The sequence below is a fragment of the Pteropus vampyrus genome, unplaced genomic scaffold, assembly GCF_000151845.1.
Source record: "Pteropus vampyrus isolate Shadow unplaced genomic scaffold, Pvam_2.0 Scaffold65, whole genome shotgun sequence".
NCBI classification, from domain to species: Eukaryota; Metazoa; Chordata; class Mammalia; order Chiroptera; family Pteropodidae; genus Pteropus; species Pteropus vampyrus.
The window spans coordinates 6,193,804-6,209,007 of record NW_011888846.1 but is presented as its reverse complement, the minus strand read 5'-3'; the positions used below and the strand labels follow the sequence as shown (position 1 = coordinate 6,209,007).

The 15,204-nt window shown below is 37.5% G+C and overlaps 1 protein-coding gene and 1 pseudogene across 1 annotated transcript in view; one reads left to right on the top strand and one right to left on the bottom strand.

Annotated features, from left to right (window-relative positions):
• Positions 1–112: 112 nt before the first annotated feature.
• On the bottom strand, positions 113–232 carry LOC111740560 (annotated as a pseudogene).
• A 3,519-nt stretch (positions 233–3,751) lies between these two features.
• Positions 3,752–15,204, top strand: part of LOC105292896 (rab GTPase-activating protein 1-like) — an 88,949-nt gene continuing 77,496 nt past the window's right edge. The window contains exons 1-5 of the mRNA XM_011361287.2: positions 3,752–3,922; positions 5,351–5,546; positions 9,904–10,114; positions 12,003–12,177; positions 14,746–14,875. Coding sequence (XP_011359589.2) covers positions 3,785–3,922; positions 5,351–5,546; positions 9,904–10,114; positions 12,003–12,177; positions 14,746–14,875 — 850 coding nt within the window. The 5' untranslated portion in view covers positions 3,752–3,784. The remainder of the gene's footprint in view (positions 3,923–5,350; positions 5,547–9,903; positions 10,115–12,002; positions 12,178–14,745; positions 14,876–15,204) is intronic.

The following is a 15,204-nucleotide window of genomic DNA, read 5'->3' as shown; positions in this document are numbered from 1 at the left end:
GTAGTAGTTTTTTCCAGGACTGGCTTAGTCTTCAAAGCACAGAAGAATTATGGTTGGTAAATATTTTTCTAAATTATTCATATTTATTTTCTTATTTTATTTTACTTTTTTACGCCTACAGCACCCGGTCTTCCTAGGTGGTCTCCCATCCAAGTACTAACCAGGCCCGACCCTGCTTAGCTTCTGAGATAAGACGAGATAAGGGTGTGTTCAGGGTGGCATGGCCGTAGACTTATTTTCTTATTTTAAATTAAGAATATTTCTTGTTTCTACCTTTATAATGGACCTGCTATAGTCATTCTAATTCTCAAGCCTGATAGTCCTCCCAGCTTATCCAATTTTGACGTACACTCATTTTTTCAGTTTTCTATTTTAGTTCAAGAGCCACTTGAAAATGAATAGGATGCAAACATGTAATATAAAAGCAAGAAGCAGACTAACCACATTTGGCGCAGAAAGAAATTGGACCATGTGCACCACAGTTTTATACTTTTGAATGTGTTTGGTTATTTTGGGAGGAAGATAGCTTCTAGTAAGACTTTGCTGAATGTTGTTTTACTGTTTCTGGTATACGTGAAAATTGTAGTTTTAGGCATCCAAGTGAGGTGCTAATTTAGATATAATAATGTTCATTTGACAAAAATTATGTGGCGTTAAAGTTAGAATTAAAAGGGATTTCACTTGGTAGAATTGCGTTAGGTGTGGGGAATGTGTGTTTAAGTGATTTAATTCAACCCAAGAATATTTATTGCATTCCTTTGGGTTCAGAGCTGGGAAGAAGGGGGCTGAAAAGAAGAAATATAGATCGCATTTTTGGTAGCACCGATAAGTTTCCTGTCCTCTAGTTTTACATACCTTTAAAACGCCCTAAAAATAAAAGTGTTTCTGCCTAGACTATATAGTTCTCAGTATTTTTTTTGGTACGTGAAGCAACATAAAAATTCTTTGTCAGATTTTACATTCTAATTTTTAGATTATAATAGAGTAGCCTTTTAACTAAATTCTTTTAAAAGCAGTTTTGCTTTTTTGTTTTACTTGCTGAGTTGAAATGGGTGCATTAGTCTTGAGTTCACACAACAGCAAGCTCCATATTGTTTAAAAGACCCCTGCAAATTGAATTTAAGTTGAACAACCATTAATATTTATTAACATTCTAATTCATAGCTAACTATCAGGTTATTTATCACTTATCTAAGAAGAATGCTTTGGAGGAAGAGACAGATCAGTCTTGATGAGGAAGGATGTGAAGAAGGTTCAGTGTGCTTAGTGCTGTTCTGTTGAGGCAGATACCAGCTGTGGGTCTCAACACACGAGGAGACTTTAAGAGACGATGTTTGGTGCCAGGCAGGTTCTAGAATTATTGGGGAGAATCACTTTGTAAATAATATAAAGGTCTGAAACTAATGTAAAATAATATCAAATGTCAACTGTAATGGAAAGAAAACAATATAATACAATGTGGGTCAGAACATGTACTCTCAAATTAAACTCCCTGGTTTAAATCCTGGCTTCGCATTTGCCATTCGTAAGAACTTTGACCTGATTGGTGCTTTTTAAGAAGAATTTGTTCAACACGTTGATTGAATATCTACTCTGTACCAGATATCATGGTAGGCATGGAACATTCCCTGGTGAACCAGATGGCGCTGGGGGTGCGGAGAGGGCTTAGATAGCCTTAGCCTCGAGGGCGGCCTCTGGCTGCTCTGCCTTCCTTTCCCGTCTCAACAAACTACTCTCACCTGTACGCTATGACCTCGCTGCCATGGCCTCCTTTTCGTTCCTCAGTAAGCCTTTTCTCACATCACGTTCTTTCTCTCGGTCCTTTCATGGCTTACTCATTCCTGTTAAACCCAGATGTCAGCCGGGTCCAGATTGCCTCCTGCCTTCCCATCACCGTTTGTAGTACTTATTCCAGGATGTGATCCTGCTTTATTTTCTTCTGTATTATGTCTTCCATAAATAAGAATGTTAGCTTTAGGAAGACCAGGACAGCACTGGTGTAACTCAGCATTTATTCTCCAGTTCCCATTATAGCTTCTAGCACATAGTAGAGACTTAGTAAATATTTGTCGAGTGGATGACTGAAAGCTGATACCTGTAGGAATTTCCAACATTTAGGTGTCAAGTGGCGGAGTGGCAACTGAAAGGACTTGGGGAAGGATTGTCCACACAAAGCAGACCTGGAGTGTGTGATGTCGTGCTAATCAAGGGTTCATGGGGACGTCTGAAAGGGTAAAGGCATGGCTTCTAACACATACTTCATTTTCAGAAACATAATATGCAAAATGAGAACAGCCTTTAGAGGACAGATGACTGTAGTTGAAGAGTTTTAAAAAGAAAGGCTATTAACATGCCTAAGAGAAATAAATGATGGCTAGCTAATTACTCTAGCCTAGGAATGTAATTATCCTTTATTTTGATATTATTGGAAAATTAGATTTTTGATAAAGTTGAGAAGTAATTTTTTCAAGTGTAACTTGAAGCTGGAAGTAAATCTTTTTTGAGGGGGTGGGGCACGAGTAATGGTGTCAAGTGTCACCTAATGGCAAAATGAGATATTGCAGCCATACTTAAATGCTGCAATGAACAACCGAATTAGAGAAAAAGAACATTTTGGGGGGAATTTTAGGAATAGATCAGCAGACTTACTGTAGGTACAAGGTCCTGTCGTCTTCTGCTCTGGCCTACTTGTCCTCCCCCTCTGTCACAGTACCCCTTTGGTCTCAGCAGATTGCGTAATATATGGTCCTTTTGTTCTTCAGGTTTTAGCTCAAATATTTCCCCTTCAGAGAGTCCTTTTTTACCACCTTACTCACAGTTGTCCTTATACTCCTTACAGCGACTCGTTGTCACATTAACCTGTTTTATTTTCTTCGCAGCCCTTGGGGTGATTTGGAACTACTTTATTTGTTTCTTTGCTTGTTTCCTTACTAGATGTCAGCTCTAGAGAAGCAGGCAACACGTCTGCCTTATTCACTCATGTAACCCCGATGCGAGTGTCTGCCGTGAAGTATGCAGGTTGAGTTAAAATTAGTGTGGACATCTAGAGAATGTTGAGTTTCTATGGTGCGAAGTAGAGATCTATCCAGAAAGTGGAATCACACTGTGTTTGGTGACTGAAACGTCGTTTGCTACATGCATGCCTTGTGGAAGCTTTGGCCTCTGGTCTCTCCCCCTCTCCAGCTGATAAGTGGTAATGAGTTTGGAAAAAAAAGATACATGGTTTAGGGTGTTGAAATGTGTATATTAATTGGTTAAGTGACACAGTGAAAAATATTTTAAGGTACTATACGTGGTCTTGAGATAAAATTTTGGGGACATTTAGAATTATAAAGTAATTTCAGTGAACGTTTTTGTGTGTATGTGAATTTATGAAAAATCAAAAACAGTGTTTCTAGGAAAACTATAGAGAGAGTCAAACAGAATTTATGAAAAAGAATAAAAGCAGTGTTTCTAGGAGAACTATAGAGAGTCAAACAGTGGTAAACCTGCTTAGTTGCGATGTGGGCGGGTTTGTATTGCTTTTCGGGAACAACATGGTTCTTTTAGTCTAGAAACTCGGCCGTGCAGGGGGGTGTGCCTTTCCAGCATGTGGCGTGGACCGAGAAGGCAGCTTCTCTAGTTTCGAGAGAATTATCTAGTCAGCAGATTTCTTCTTCACATGAACCATCTTTAAAGGCCGAGGATTGATCAGTTCATGTTTTCATTCAGTAGTTTTTATTTTTTCTTTAATCCCTGTGGTTTTGACCAGGTGGATGTGGGAAGAGAAGTTTGCAGAACTGAAATGGAGGTCAGAGCCTCATTACAGAAGGTTACTGGGTCATCGGATTCTGTGACTGCACTGAACAGTGAAGAATTTGTTTTGGTTCCTCAGCATGCAGATGATACTTCTACTAAAGATGACGGAAAACCTGAACTGAAGGTGTTTCTTTTTCTTTTCTACAAATGATACTACTTTAAATTATTAGTTTTTTTTTTTTAAACTAGGTGAAAGGAGATGTGTAAAATCCAGAGGATTTTCTCAAGTATTGACCTTGAGAATAGAATTGATGTTTGATTTATATGAGGCTCATTATTTGGTTTGTATATTTTTGAAGTTTTTTTGCTTTTGGTAATTTATCTTTTAATTTGGAATTTAGAAAGAAAGACCGGAAGAGGAAAAAAAGGTACTTGAGAATTAGACTTAATAGTTAAATCTTACATAAATTTGATTTATATGGATTTTTTTTCTCTCTTACTGCTGCTTAAAATTAATTATATAAATAGTTATATTTCACTTTCACGTCAGAGACTTTTCCTTATGGTTTTTATGTTTTAAATCACCTGATAACATTCCAGTATGTAATTTAACAGTAGACTTGTTTAAATATTTTTAAAGTATATGTCTTATGTTTTTAGCAGTTGAGTTTTTTTTTGGATATGATTCTTTTTCTTTTTTCTTTTTTATGTTGCCTTTTTTAACTCATAAAGAATCAAACAAACCCAGGTATACATGCATGAGAATTGCATATCCACCCTCTAGAAACAGAAATAGAGAAATTAGTCAAAAGTGTTACATATTTTTTATGATTTCTATTTAATACTAACTACAGTATCAATCTAATAAATTTTTTATACAGATCATTATTAAATACCCATTTGACATGTTGAGAATATATATTTTAATAATTTTATTAAATAATCAATGGCTTTATTTAAATTTATTTAATTAAATATTTATTTAAATAAACAATTATTTAAATTTATTTATCTGTGTTTTAGTATTAAAGTGTTTAATTTGCGACATCATTTATTTACTTAGACTTTGTGCTTCACCTGCTTTTAAAAAAAGATGAACAAACTTAAATGTAAGGAAATTAGCAATTCTCCTCTTGGCAGGTAGTAAGCAAAATTTATAAAGAAAATAAACATATGTTTATGCTGAGAAATATGACCTTTTAAATGATATTCGCAATAGACACTGTCTCTTTAAACTTATCCATTTCTACTCTTTAAAACACATACATTTAAGATGACCTGGTTTTGGAATTTGTTCCTGAAAAATTAAAACAAGAAAAGGAAATCTCTATAAATAAGACCTTAAATCAGATATAGTTGGAAACTGCCTAAAGTGTTTTCTGAGGAATCCTTTTATGAAACTAATAATCCTCTAATTTAGTTAGTTTTACAATTTAAGATTTTGTATTATATCGAGTGAAATTAGGTACAGCTGTATAAACTCTTGGTATTCAGTAACCATATTTAAATTTAAATATTTAGATTGTTTTAATTAATTCCAGAAATGAAATGTTTTCATTAAGCTCTAGAATCATAATATGATTGAAACAAAATTGTCTTGCTTTGTCTATAGATAGTTTCTAATGGTGATGAACAATTGGAAAAAGCCATGGAAGAGATTTTGAGAGATTCTGAGAAAGGGCAAAGTGGCCTTCTTGTCGATGATCATCAAAGTTCCAGTGAGATCTCAGACCATTCATTTGGAGATGTTTCAGCCAGCCAAACAAATAAGCCATCTCTTCAGCTAATTTTGGATCCATCGAATACAGGTATTGTATTGCAGGGGTCCCCAACCCCTGGGCTGTGGACCAGTACCAGTCCACAGCCATGGCTTGTTAGGAACCGGGCCGCACAGCAGGAGGTGAGCGGTGGGCAAGTGAGTGAGCAAAGCTTCATCTGTATCTGCAGCCACTCCCCAGCGCTAGCATCACCGCCTCAGCTCCACTTAGAGCATCAGGCATTAGATTCTCATAGGATCACCAGTCCCTGGTGCCAAGAAGGTGGGGGACCACTGTATTGAACTCTTAGAAACTGTAAGAGAAATGAGATAAAGTGATAATGAAAAATTTAAGATGAAAATTAAAAAGTACTGTTAGCTTTGTTTTTAAGATCAGGGCCACCAGCTCTTCAGTTCCGGTCGAGTCCCCATTTTGATTTTTATGTTGCTGTTTATCTCCCTACCTGTGAAGCCGGTCTTAGTGTTCTCTAAGAACAAGCACTCTGTCTGGGTCTTCATTTTACCCCTAGTACTTGGCACAGAGTAAGGCCCTCAGTAAATACTTAGTGAGCAAATGAATAAATTCTTGGGTATCAGAGAATAGTGTGATATACACAGTCTTTCATATGGTGTGCCTTTTTACTCAGTTTGACTACAGTTATTTCAAATTATAATACGTGAAAGAAATCCTAAGTAAAATACCGTATCAACTCCATCAGTATATTACATAATGAATCCATCCATGAATGGGTAAGATATGTGGTAGGAATATAAGTCAAAATGGTTTTGGGTGTAAGAAAAGCCAAATAAACCAAATCTAACTCCTGCTTCGGCTGGTTTAAATCCTAGAGGTGTGGTTTGATCCGGGCCCTGGTAGTGTTTCTTTGTAAACTGTTCAGCTTCGATCTTTTCCATGTCACCGTTTTCCTTAACTGGCTTACGTTATGGTCAAAAGTAGTAGCAGAAATCAAAAAGTAAGGCCAGGTGATTTGTTCATGCCTTGTGGCAGAGAGAAAGTCTCTGTTCTTTTACCCATTGCACAGACGTGTGGGTTTTACTCTGATTGGACCAACTGAACCTTTCCTAGTGGTCAAGGGAATGGTGTGGACTGAAGGGTGCAGGCCTTGGTTACTTTCAGGTCCCTCAGTAAGTCACTCTGGCAGAGGAGATGAGGCTTTCCTGATTGGCTTAGCACTCATGGTCTATTCTTGAATGTCGGTGTAGGGTAAGTATAGATTTGGGCTGAAGTGCTACCCAGTGGGGCCACAAGGTAATTCCAAGTGACTCAAATATTTAAGTGTGAGAAATCTGTAAGAAGAAAATATAAGAGAATATTTTTGTGGTTGTCAGGGTAGAAAAACCCAAATCAGAAAGGAAAAGGTGGTTATATTTTAAAACATTAAAATTTAAATCTTCTGAATGAGAAAGTTACCTTAAGAAATACAGTTAAAAGAGTAGGAGAAGATATTTGCGCTGCATCGGTGGTCTCCAAGAGCACCCCATGGTTTGGTGGTTCATTATAAAGACTCATAGGTCTTAGAGTATAGTCATATGTATTGCTAGATTTAAGTCCAACAGGACTTAAGCTATATATATATAGCTTTCTAAAAAATACAAGATTGGAAACAAACCTTCCAGTATATTAGTTTTTGTTCTTGATTGAAGAAACATGAAAGATTATATTATTCACTGTACTTTGCTTTATCTTTTGAATCTCTTAAATTCCCTCCCTCCCCCAAAACACAAAGCTGTTGCTACCACTATTCATATAATTATTTTTTTGTTACTCAAAAGGAAGAAATACCCTTTCTCTTCTAGAGTAGCTCAAATTGGTTGTTGGAATCAACTGTCCTTTGCAATGGCTTAGATAATAGGATTCTTATTCCTGAGTGTATTTGGTGGGGATCATGTATTGTGCACCCTTTTTGTGTTCTCATGATTGGAATTAGTGCCCTTATAAAAGAGACCCCAGAGAGCTAGCTTGTCCCTTCCACCATGTGAAGACACAGTTAAAAGATGCTATTTAGAAAGCTGGCTTTCACCAGACACTGAATTTGCTCACACCTTGATCTTGGACTTCCCAGCATCCAGAACTGTGAGAAATAAATGTCTGTTGTTTATAAGCCACCCAGCCTGAGTATTGTGTTACAGCAGACTGAACCAGACACTTCAGCTGCCGTTTCATAGCTGCAGTCAACCCAGTTTTTGCTCATAAAATTGTGGTTGCTTTAAAATGACATAACTTTGATGGCAAGCAACTATCTGGAAATGTCTAGATTTAAATGGTAAAAAATGAGCATTATCATATGTTGTTTGCCAGTTATAAAACTAGGTAGATGAGAGCTTTTGTTTAAACATCTTGATAACTGGTTGGTTTTTGTCATATGGTGATCTTATATCCTGGCTATTTGGAGTCAACATTAACAGAAAATCATTGCTAGTTTACGGCAATGTACTAAAGTACCGTTTGGATAGTTAGATGAGTTTTCTCTCTCATACTCTTTGTTACTCTTTGCATCTTTCTGCTGAGGAAGGGATAAGGGAATTAAAGAAGTATGACTTGAATAGGACTGAATTTACATTTAGGTGGAGATGAATTCCTTACAGTGGTGTGTGATTTTTACCCAGCCTAAGCTTTGCTAAAATATTTTACTCTTTGCCTGCTTAACTCATGATTTCTTTCTGTCATAATTGGATAGTTACCAATGAGTTTTGTCTACGTGAAGGCTGTAGTTATGATACATTTAATTGTCGATGAGTTGGGGTCTAGGTAGTGCCCAGGATGATATGTTTGTCATAATAGATTGCCATAAGGACCACTAACCCTAAAATTTTTTATTTATTTAGTGATTAATTCATTTGCTATATATTGAGTGTCTAGTCTTTTAGACACAATAAGAGCTGGGAATAAAAAGTAGAATGATTTCTTCCCTTGAAGAGCTGATACTCTCTATAATTGATAACAGAATAAGAACTACATTTTGCTTTTAATTCATCCTATTTTAGACCTTTCATAGAGAGTTTGAACCCAAGTTAAGTTTGAACCCAAGCTCCGTCTATGGCTGTATGGCCTTGGGCAAGTTGTTTAACTTTTCTAATGCTCGGTTTCCTCATCTGTAAAAAAGAGCTAAAATAGAACCTGCCTCACAGGGATGTCGGAGGATTAAATACACCATCCATATAAAGTATTTTGTAAAATACCTGGCACAAAGAAAATACCAAATAAAATGTTCATTATCATCATCATCAAGAGTATTGGAAATCTTAAATCTGAAAATAAAATCACATAAAATCTTTGGTTCAAGCTCAATAATCATAACTCTTCTGCTTAAAATGGGTGTAGGAAAGGATATAGGCCCTTCATCTTCATCGAAGCACCTTAGTAGAACCCCCAAATTTTTTTGGAGCCATGTCCTTCAAAAAAGCATTTAGATAGTTCTTTTCATCGATACCTTAAAGGTGTTGTTCTACTGTCTGCTTGTCTGCATAGTTTCTGATGAGAAATCTGCTGTCATTTGAATTATTCAGTGTTCCTGTATTTGTAACATCCTGTTTTTCTCTGTCTACTTTCAGTATTTTTTCCCATTATCTTCGCTTTCAGCTTATTTTTGTGCAGCATGGTTATGGGTAACAGGGGAAGAGTTGGAGACTGGATGAATGTGGGTTTTAGATAGGGGTGGGGAGAGTGGCAAATGGAGAGTTTTATACTACCTGATAATATGCAGATAGATACTCTTTAATCACAATTGGGCCTTTGCTACATGCTATGCTTAGCGTTAAAGTGAACAGTGTTTTTTATTTTTTTTTAAGAAATGGGGAAGGGAGAATTGGGGGAAAATAATCATAGGATTGTTCATCAGAATAATTATTTTGAGGGAAAAATTTCCATTGTAATGCTTACATAGTTCGTAGAAGCCAGGAAGCCAGGAAGGAGCAAAGTAAGAAGCTTGACTTGTGTGGTTACTGGTGTGAGATGTAACACCTTAATATTGTTTACTTCTGCCTAGGAACTTAGGCTGCTTTATAAGTTTGGTGCTAAATATGATCTGTATAGCCGAGAGAAACTTTTAACTGGTTTTAATTTTATTTAATTCTTATTATTTTTAGGCTAATCTCCTTATTCTGTAGTATTTGAACTCTGTGTTTTTATTTTTTAAAATTTAAGGCTTAGCATTTTTTCTTTTCCTCTAGTTAGAGCTAAGTAAGATAATATTTTGAGCAATTTGAAAATATAAAATGGCCAATTCTAGAACTCTGAATTAAGATATGAGATAAACATTAAAAGAAATGAAAACACAGAGAGACCTAAATTTTGTTTGCAGTTTTTCATTTGTTTTTGAGCAATAGGCAAAATTATACCATGAAATTTTGCATTAACTTTTGAGCATTTCTTTTTCTTTTCCCTTCAGAAATTTCTACGCCCAGACCATCTTCTCCAAGTGGAGTACCTGAAGAAGATAGCGTTTTATTTAACAAACTGACCTACCTAGGATGTTTGAAAGTTTCTTCCCCACGTAATGAAGTGGAGGCATTACGGGCAATGGCAACTATGAAATCTTCCAGTCAGTCCCCTTTTCCTGTTACTCTGTATGTTCCAAATGTTCCAGAAGGTTCTGTGAGGTAAACCCTAATATTTTTCCCCCTCTTAGACATATTGAAGTTTTTTTGGGGGTGGTGATTATATTATATCATAAATCAGGCCTAGGACTTACTGTTAATTCATTTTTAATTTGTAGACATGCAAAGTAAACGTGTAGGTTTAGACTGTGTTCCTTATTTGCAAGGGGCATTTGTAAAACTATGCTTAGAATATTATAAATGGAAATACCACTATAAAAATACCTGTAATTTGTGTTTCTTTATTCCGAAAGAGTGTAAAAACCTGTCTTCCCCTTTTCATATAGTAGTGGTTCAGAAATCTAGAGTGAGCCCTAGATTTTAAGCTTTTCACATCATACTGCAAAGAAGCAAAATGGTTTTTTTTCTTATGCTTAGTTAGGAATAATATTTAACATCATCTGAACCTTACATTTCTTTAAGCGTAGGTCAGATGATCTTATTCTTCTATACTCAGCTCTCCAATGGCCTCTAGTCACACTTGTGATTATATTCGAAATCCTTACCATGTGTGGCCACTGATGATCTACTGCTTTGACCTGATCTTTGCTCTCTCTCACTCCTGCTTTCTCACTTCATTCATTCATGGCATTCATTCACTACATTCCAGTCATAGTAGCCTCTTTGTTTTCTCAAATGCTGTCACGATTCTCACCTCAGGGCCTTTTTACAGTCTATTTCCTTTGCCTAAACAGTCTTTCCTTGATTTTCCAGTGGCTTTTTTACTTCTTTCCAATTCCCACTCAACAAACATTTTATCAAGAGAAGCCTCTGTGGATCGTATCATATAACTATACCTCTCTTTCCCATCACTGTGTCTTTTATTTCTTTGTAGCATTTTATTAATTGTTTATTGCCTACTTTACTCGCTAGAATATAAGCTCTGTGGGAGCAGGTTATTTGTAATTTTCTCTGTTGTAATTTCAATGTCTAGAACAGTATCTGGTCCAGGTTTTCAGTAAATAATTGCTGAATGAACAAATTAACATTTCAGGTCTAGGCAATTAAGTTGAATGTCTCCCGAACCTATAATATTCCCTGAAGGCTGATTTAAATGTTAGCGAAGTTTAAGTACCAAAATAATAACAATATAAATGATAAGATTTTGGGGAAAATGCTTTGAATTTTTAAAGAAAGGGTTTTGTATTTATATTGTTTGTACAATAGCTCTTAAAAATGTCAAAATAGCTTTTAATGTTATCTATTTATTAATGTTATCAATCTATTTAGTTTTTTGACTTGCCTCTCTATTTTTAGTGAGTCCCCCTTAGTTTTGGAGTTTGAGATTCCGAAGTAGTCTGGAGTTTTTAGATCAATCTAGGGCTTAGGAGTTGTGTAGAGAAAGTCAGAGATATTATTTGATCTTAAATCTCACAGATCCCTTTTACCTTGTAAATTGCATTGTGACTTTGGTCTTTGGAACCACTCTGACTTCCCTGGGGAACGAAGCGTCTTGGTGAAGCAGTGACCTGGGCCTTGGTAAACCTGCAGGAGCTGCTCTGAGTAGAAATGAACTCTCGTTGGACGGTCTGTGCTGTTCTGCAGTGGCGGCGTTCCTTCTCTGTGACAGATTGAGCCTCGCATTTAGGGGTGGGCGACAGAGATTTTACCAGGCAGTGTGTATCCTTGGCTGAGGGAATAAGTGAACTGGATCATATGAAACACAAAAATGAAGGTGAAGACTTTGTGTGTGTGAATACTCATGCACACATACATGCGCGCACACACATATAGCAAGAACTTGAAGATAATTTGTTTCCTTGCATTATTGGTACCAGCTTATTTTGGGTTTTTAAGATAATTATGTTTATGTGTGATCACCACTGTAAAACTGTTTGCCTTGTTCTTTGATAGTTAATATTTTATTTCATTTTCCATCACTGTTATGCAGAATCATAGACCAATCCAGGAGTGTGGAGATAGCATCTTTTCCAATCTATAAGGTGCTGTTCTGTGCACGCGGACACGACGGGACAGCAGAGAGCAACTGCTTTGCATTTACAGAGAGTTCCCACGGTTCAGAAGAATTTCAGATACATGTTTTCACCTGTGAAATTAAAGAGGCAGTAAGTATAATATATTGTAGCAATTTGCTGTAGAGGCGAATAGGGTAATATTTTCGAACCCTAATCTCACTGTCGTATAAATTTGTGTGCATTACGTAAGTTTGGAGCATACTTCTAAAGAGAAAGCTAGTACTTGTAATGGCGTAGAACCAGGTGTGGAAAGCGGAATGTGACAACTGTGCGTGAAAGTGGAACTGTAGGGAGGGTGCCTGCAGCTTGCCAGGCGTGACGGAACGGTCCCACTTGGCAGAACCGCCCTTGTCCCCACAGTGCTAGCGGGTGCTCGGGCTTAGAAAGCGGGGATATTTTTGCACCTCTTTTATTATTTTGCCCAAGTCGATTGGTCCATGTGATTTTAAAAAGTGCCTCGAACAATACCTTTTGCTCTGCTGGGCCCAGTAGTTGCATGTTGCTTTCATGTAGGTATTGCCCTAGGATCGTTTCACGGAGCTCTGTGGTTGTCACCGGTGAGTATTTGTTATGTGCATTCATTCAGAGGCTGGCTTTTGCTCTAGAGAACTGGCCTAATTAAAAATACAGGTGCTACATACAGCAGAGGTATCGCCTCGCAGGCCTTGGAAGATGCCTGTAAGTTCCTTTTAGCAATTCTTAGGTGGCGGTGTCTTCTTAGGCTGGAGAAGTAGTTCCGAATCAAATGGCTGGTAAATACGTGGGGGAAATTGCCTTCTTTTCTGTACCTATTGAATTCTCTCCAAATTAAAAATAAGTTGTACTTTTAGAACTTTAGTACTTACAACCATTTGCATGAATGGATTTGGATGAGCAAGGTCTCAGGCGTGTTTGTTTTTGGGGATATAAACTGTCAGCCGAAAATGCTGAAAGCAGCAGTTATGCTCTTTTCTCTGCCATGAAACAGAAAGCGTTGTATTAACAGGAGTTCCGAGAGTTTCTTTCTGGCCGCAACATGCGAACTCATGGAAATGGAGGTTTCTGTGTGTTTGATACTAAGCATGAGGGGTATGTCAAGTCTTGTGTCCTAAACACCTACACTTTCTTGAGCATGTGCAGACACAAGTACTTTAGATTGTCGCCTTGGAAGTTCTCCGCCAGAACCCATCCCATGCCTATGTATGTAGTTCTGGAATCTATTTTATTCCAACACACATACACACTCACACACACTCACCCTCACTCACTCACTCACTCTCACTGACTACTTGGCCAAAAGATTTGATCATAGAAGAGTGAATGAGTACAAGCGTGCCTGTCATTTAGTGGGCAGTGAACAGAAATATTTCGAAAGAATATGTGTGTGTTTGTGAATGCGAGGATCTGTTTCTGATCCTTACCGCCCCGCTGCAGAGGCGGGGGAGCAGATGGTAGAGTCCTGGCATTTCATGGTGGCAGTCATCATTTAACATACCTGTGTGGTTTCTGGATAATTGACACTCAACAGCAAGGAAGTGAACTTTGAAGAGTTGGGGATCCTGCTACTTGGAGAGGCAGAAACACTGCTGTAGAAGGAAGTTGAAAGGGACCTGGCTGCAAGCATTTTTCATAACTGTGACGGTATGCAACTCTCTTTTTTGGATTATAGCATCCGCTTGTTTATGGGTGGGGAAATATTTGTCTTTTTTGAAAGCTTTAGCAGTGGTAAAGCAGTGGACAAAACTGGGGAAGTCTCAGTCTTACCATTTTGGATATGGTATTAAGTAGTATTAATTGTATTTTTAGGGAGGATATTTGGTACATTATAGTTTGTAAGAAACTGATGTCCATATATTATTATTTTTAGAGTACATTTTTGAAAGGGTTAATATTATGGGACATTGGTGGCAAAATTCATTATTTAAAGGAGGAATACATGACAGTTGTTATTAAACATCATAAGAAATCATTTCTAAATGAATGTAATCTGGTATAAACATTGAGCTTATGCCAGGCACTGTGCCAAGCATTTACTTGATACTCATCATATCTCCATGACATAGGCAGTATTTATTTAGACTAGTGATCTTACGCTTCTCTTTGCCCGGAGCAGTCCTAGTTTACGCCTGTTGTCCAGGTGTATTGTTAATAGCATTCCATTTTATTCTTAAAGTACTCTGGTTTGGATGATAAATGGTATGGTTACCGTTTATCATAAGGCTAAGAGGGTAGATGTAGGAGCTGGGTTTCAAATGGAAGTCTGACTCTGAAGACACATGTAATTTTCAGCTTTCCTGTTGGAAATATTGGAAACAAATATGGATCTTTTCTTTCAATTATGCTTTCTAAAGGGATTGGTTGGCATATAGCTTGCATCCCAGCTACCTTTGGGTTTTACCCACGCCTGTACAAAAGATGTCCAGCATCGTCCTCTCCCCTCAAAAAATAATTACCCTCTAATTAATCTGAAGTCTTTAAGTTGCATCTACAGATTGTCTAGTTCCCAGAAGTTTCTTGTTCTGTGGTGAAGGGACAACTTTATTCTTTAGTATCTGGGTCCCTCTCGATGGGTGTAAACAGTTGGCAAAGTAGCTCAGGAACAGGTGACAGACATTCTTATTCCTTGAATATGTGCCGTGCAGTAGTGTTGCTAATTAATTTGTTTCCTTCTGTTTGCAGAACCAAAGAAGTTTATTAAAGGCAAGAAGACCCTCCTCAAGCAGGAGAAGGAGTGTGGCCACCACTGCCAGCTGTCACTGTGATGCTTTTATTTCACTGCAGAATCCTACAAGCAGCAGGCACCAGCAGTGTTAGAGGGGGAGCCTGGAGAGGGTGATGGCTTTGTTGGACCTGTGCACAAGGATTAGGGTCCCCACAGAAGGGTCAGGACGCATTTGACTTGTTACCCTGGATATTCTGTAGGACTCTGCTGGAGTGAATCTCAATTTCCTGTGGCAAAAGACCTGGGGAATCCAGCCAGAGGGATCTTGGTGCTGATCTTTGTACAGGGAGAATGATGCACTAGGCTTTTGCTGAAAAAGCAGAATATCAGAAAGCGTGGTGAAAAAAGCCATTCCTATTCTTGTTGCATTTTTGCGGATACATAATGCAAAACTGTTTTTAAAGATACTTTAAAAG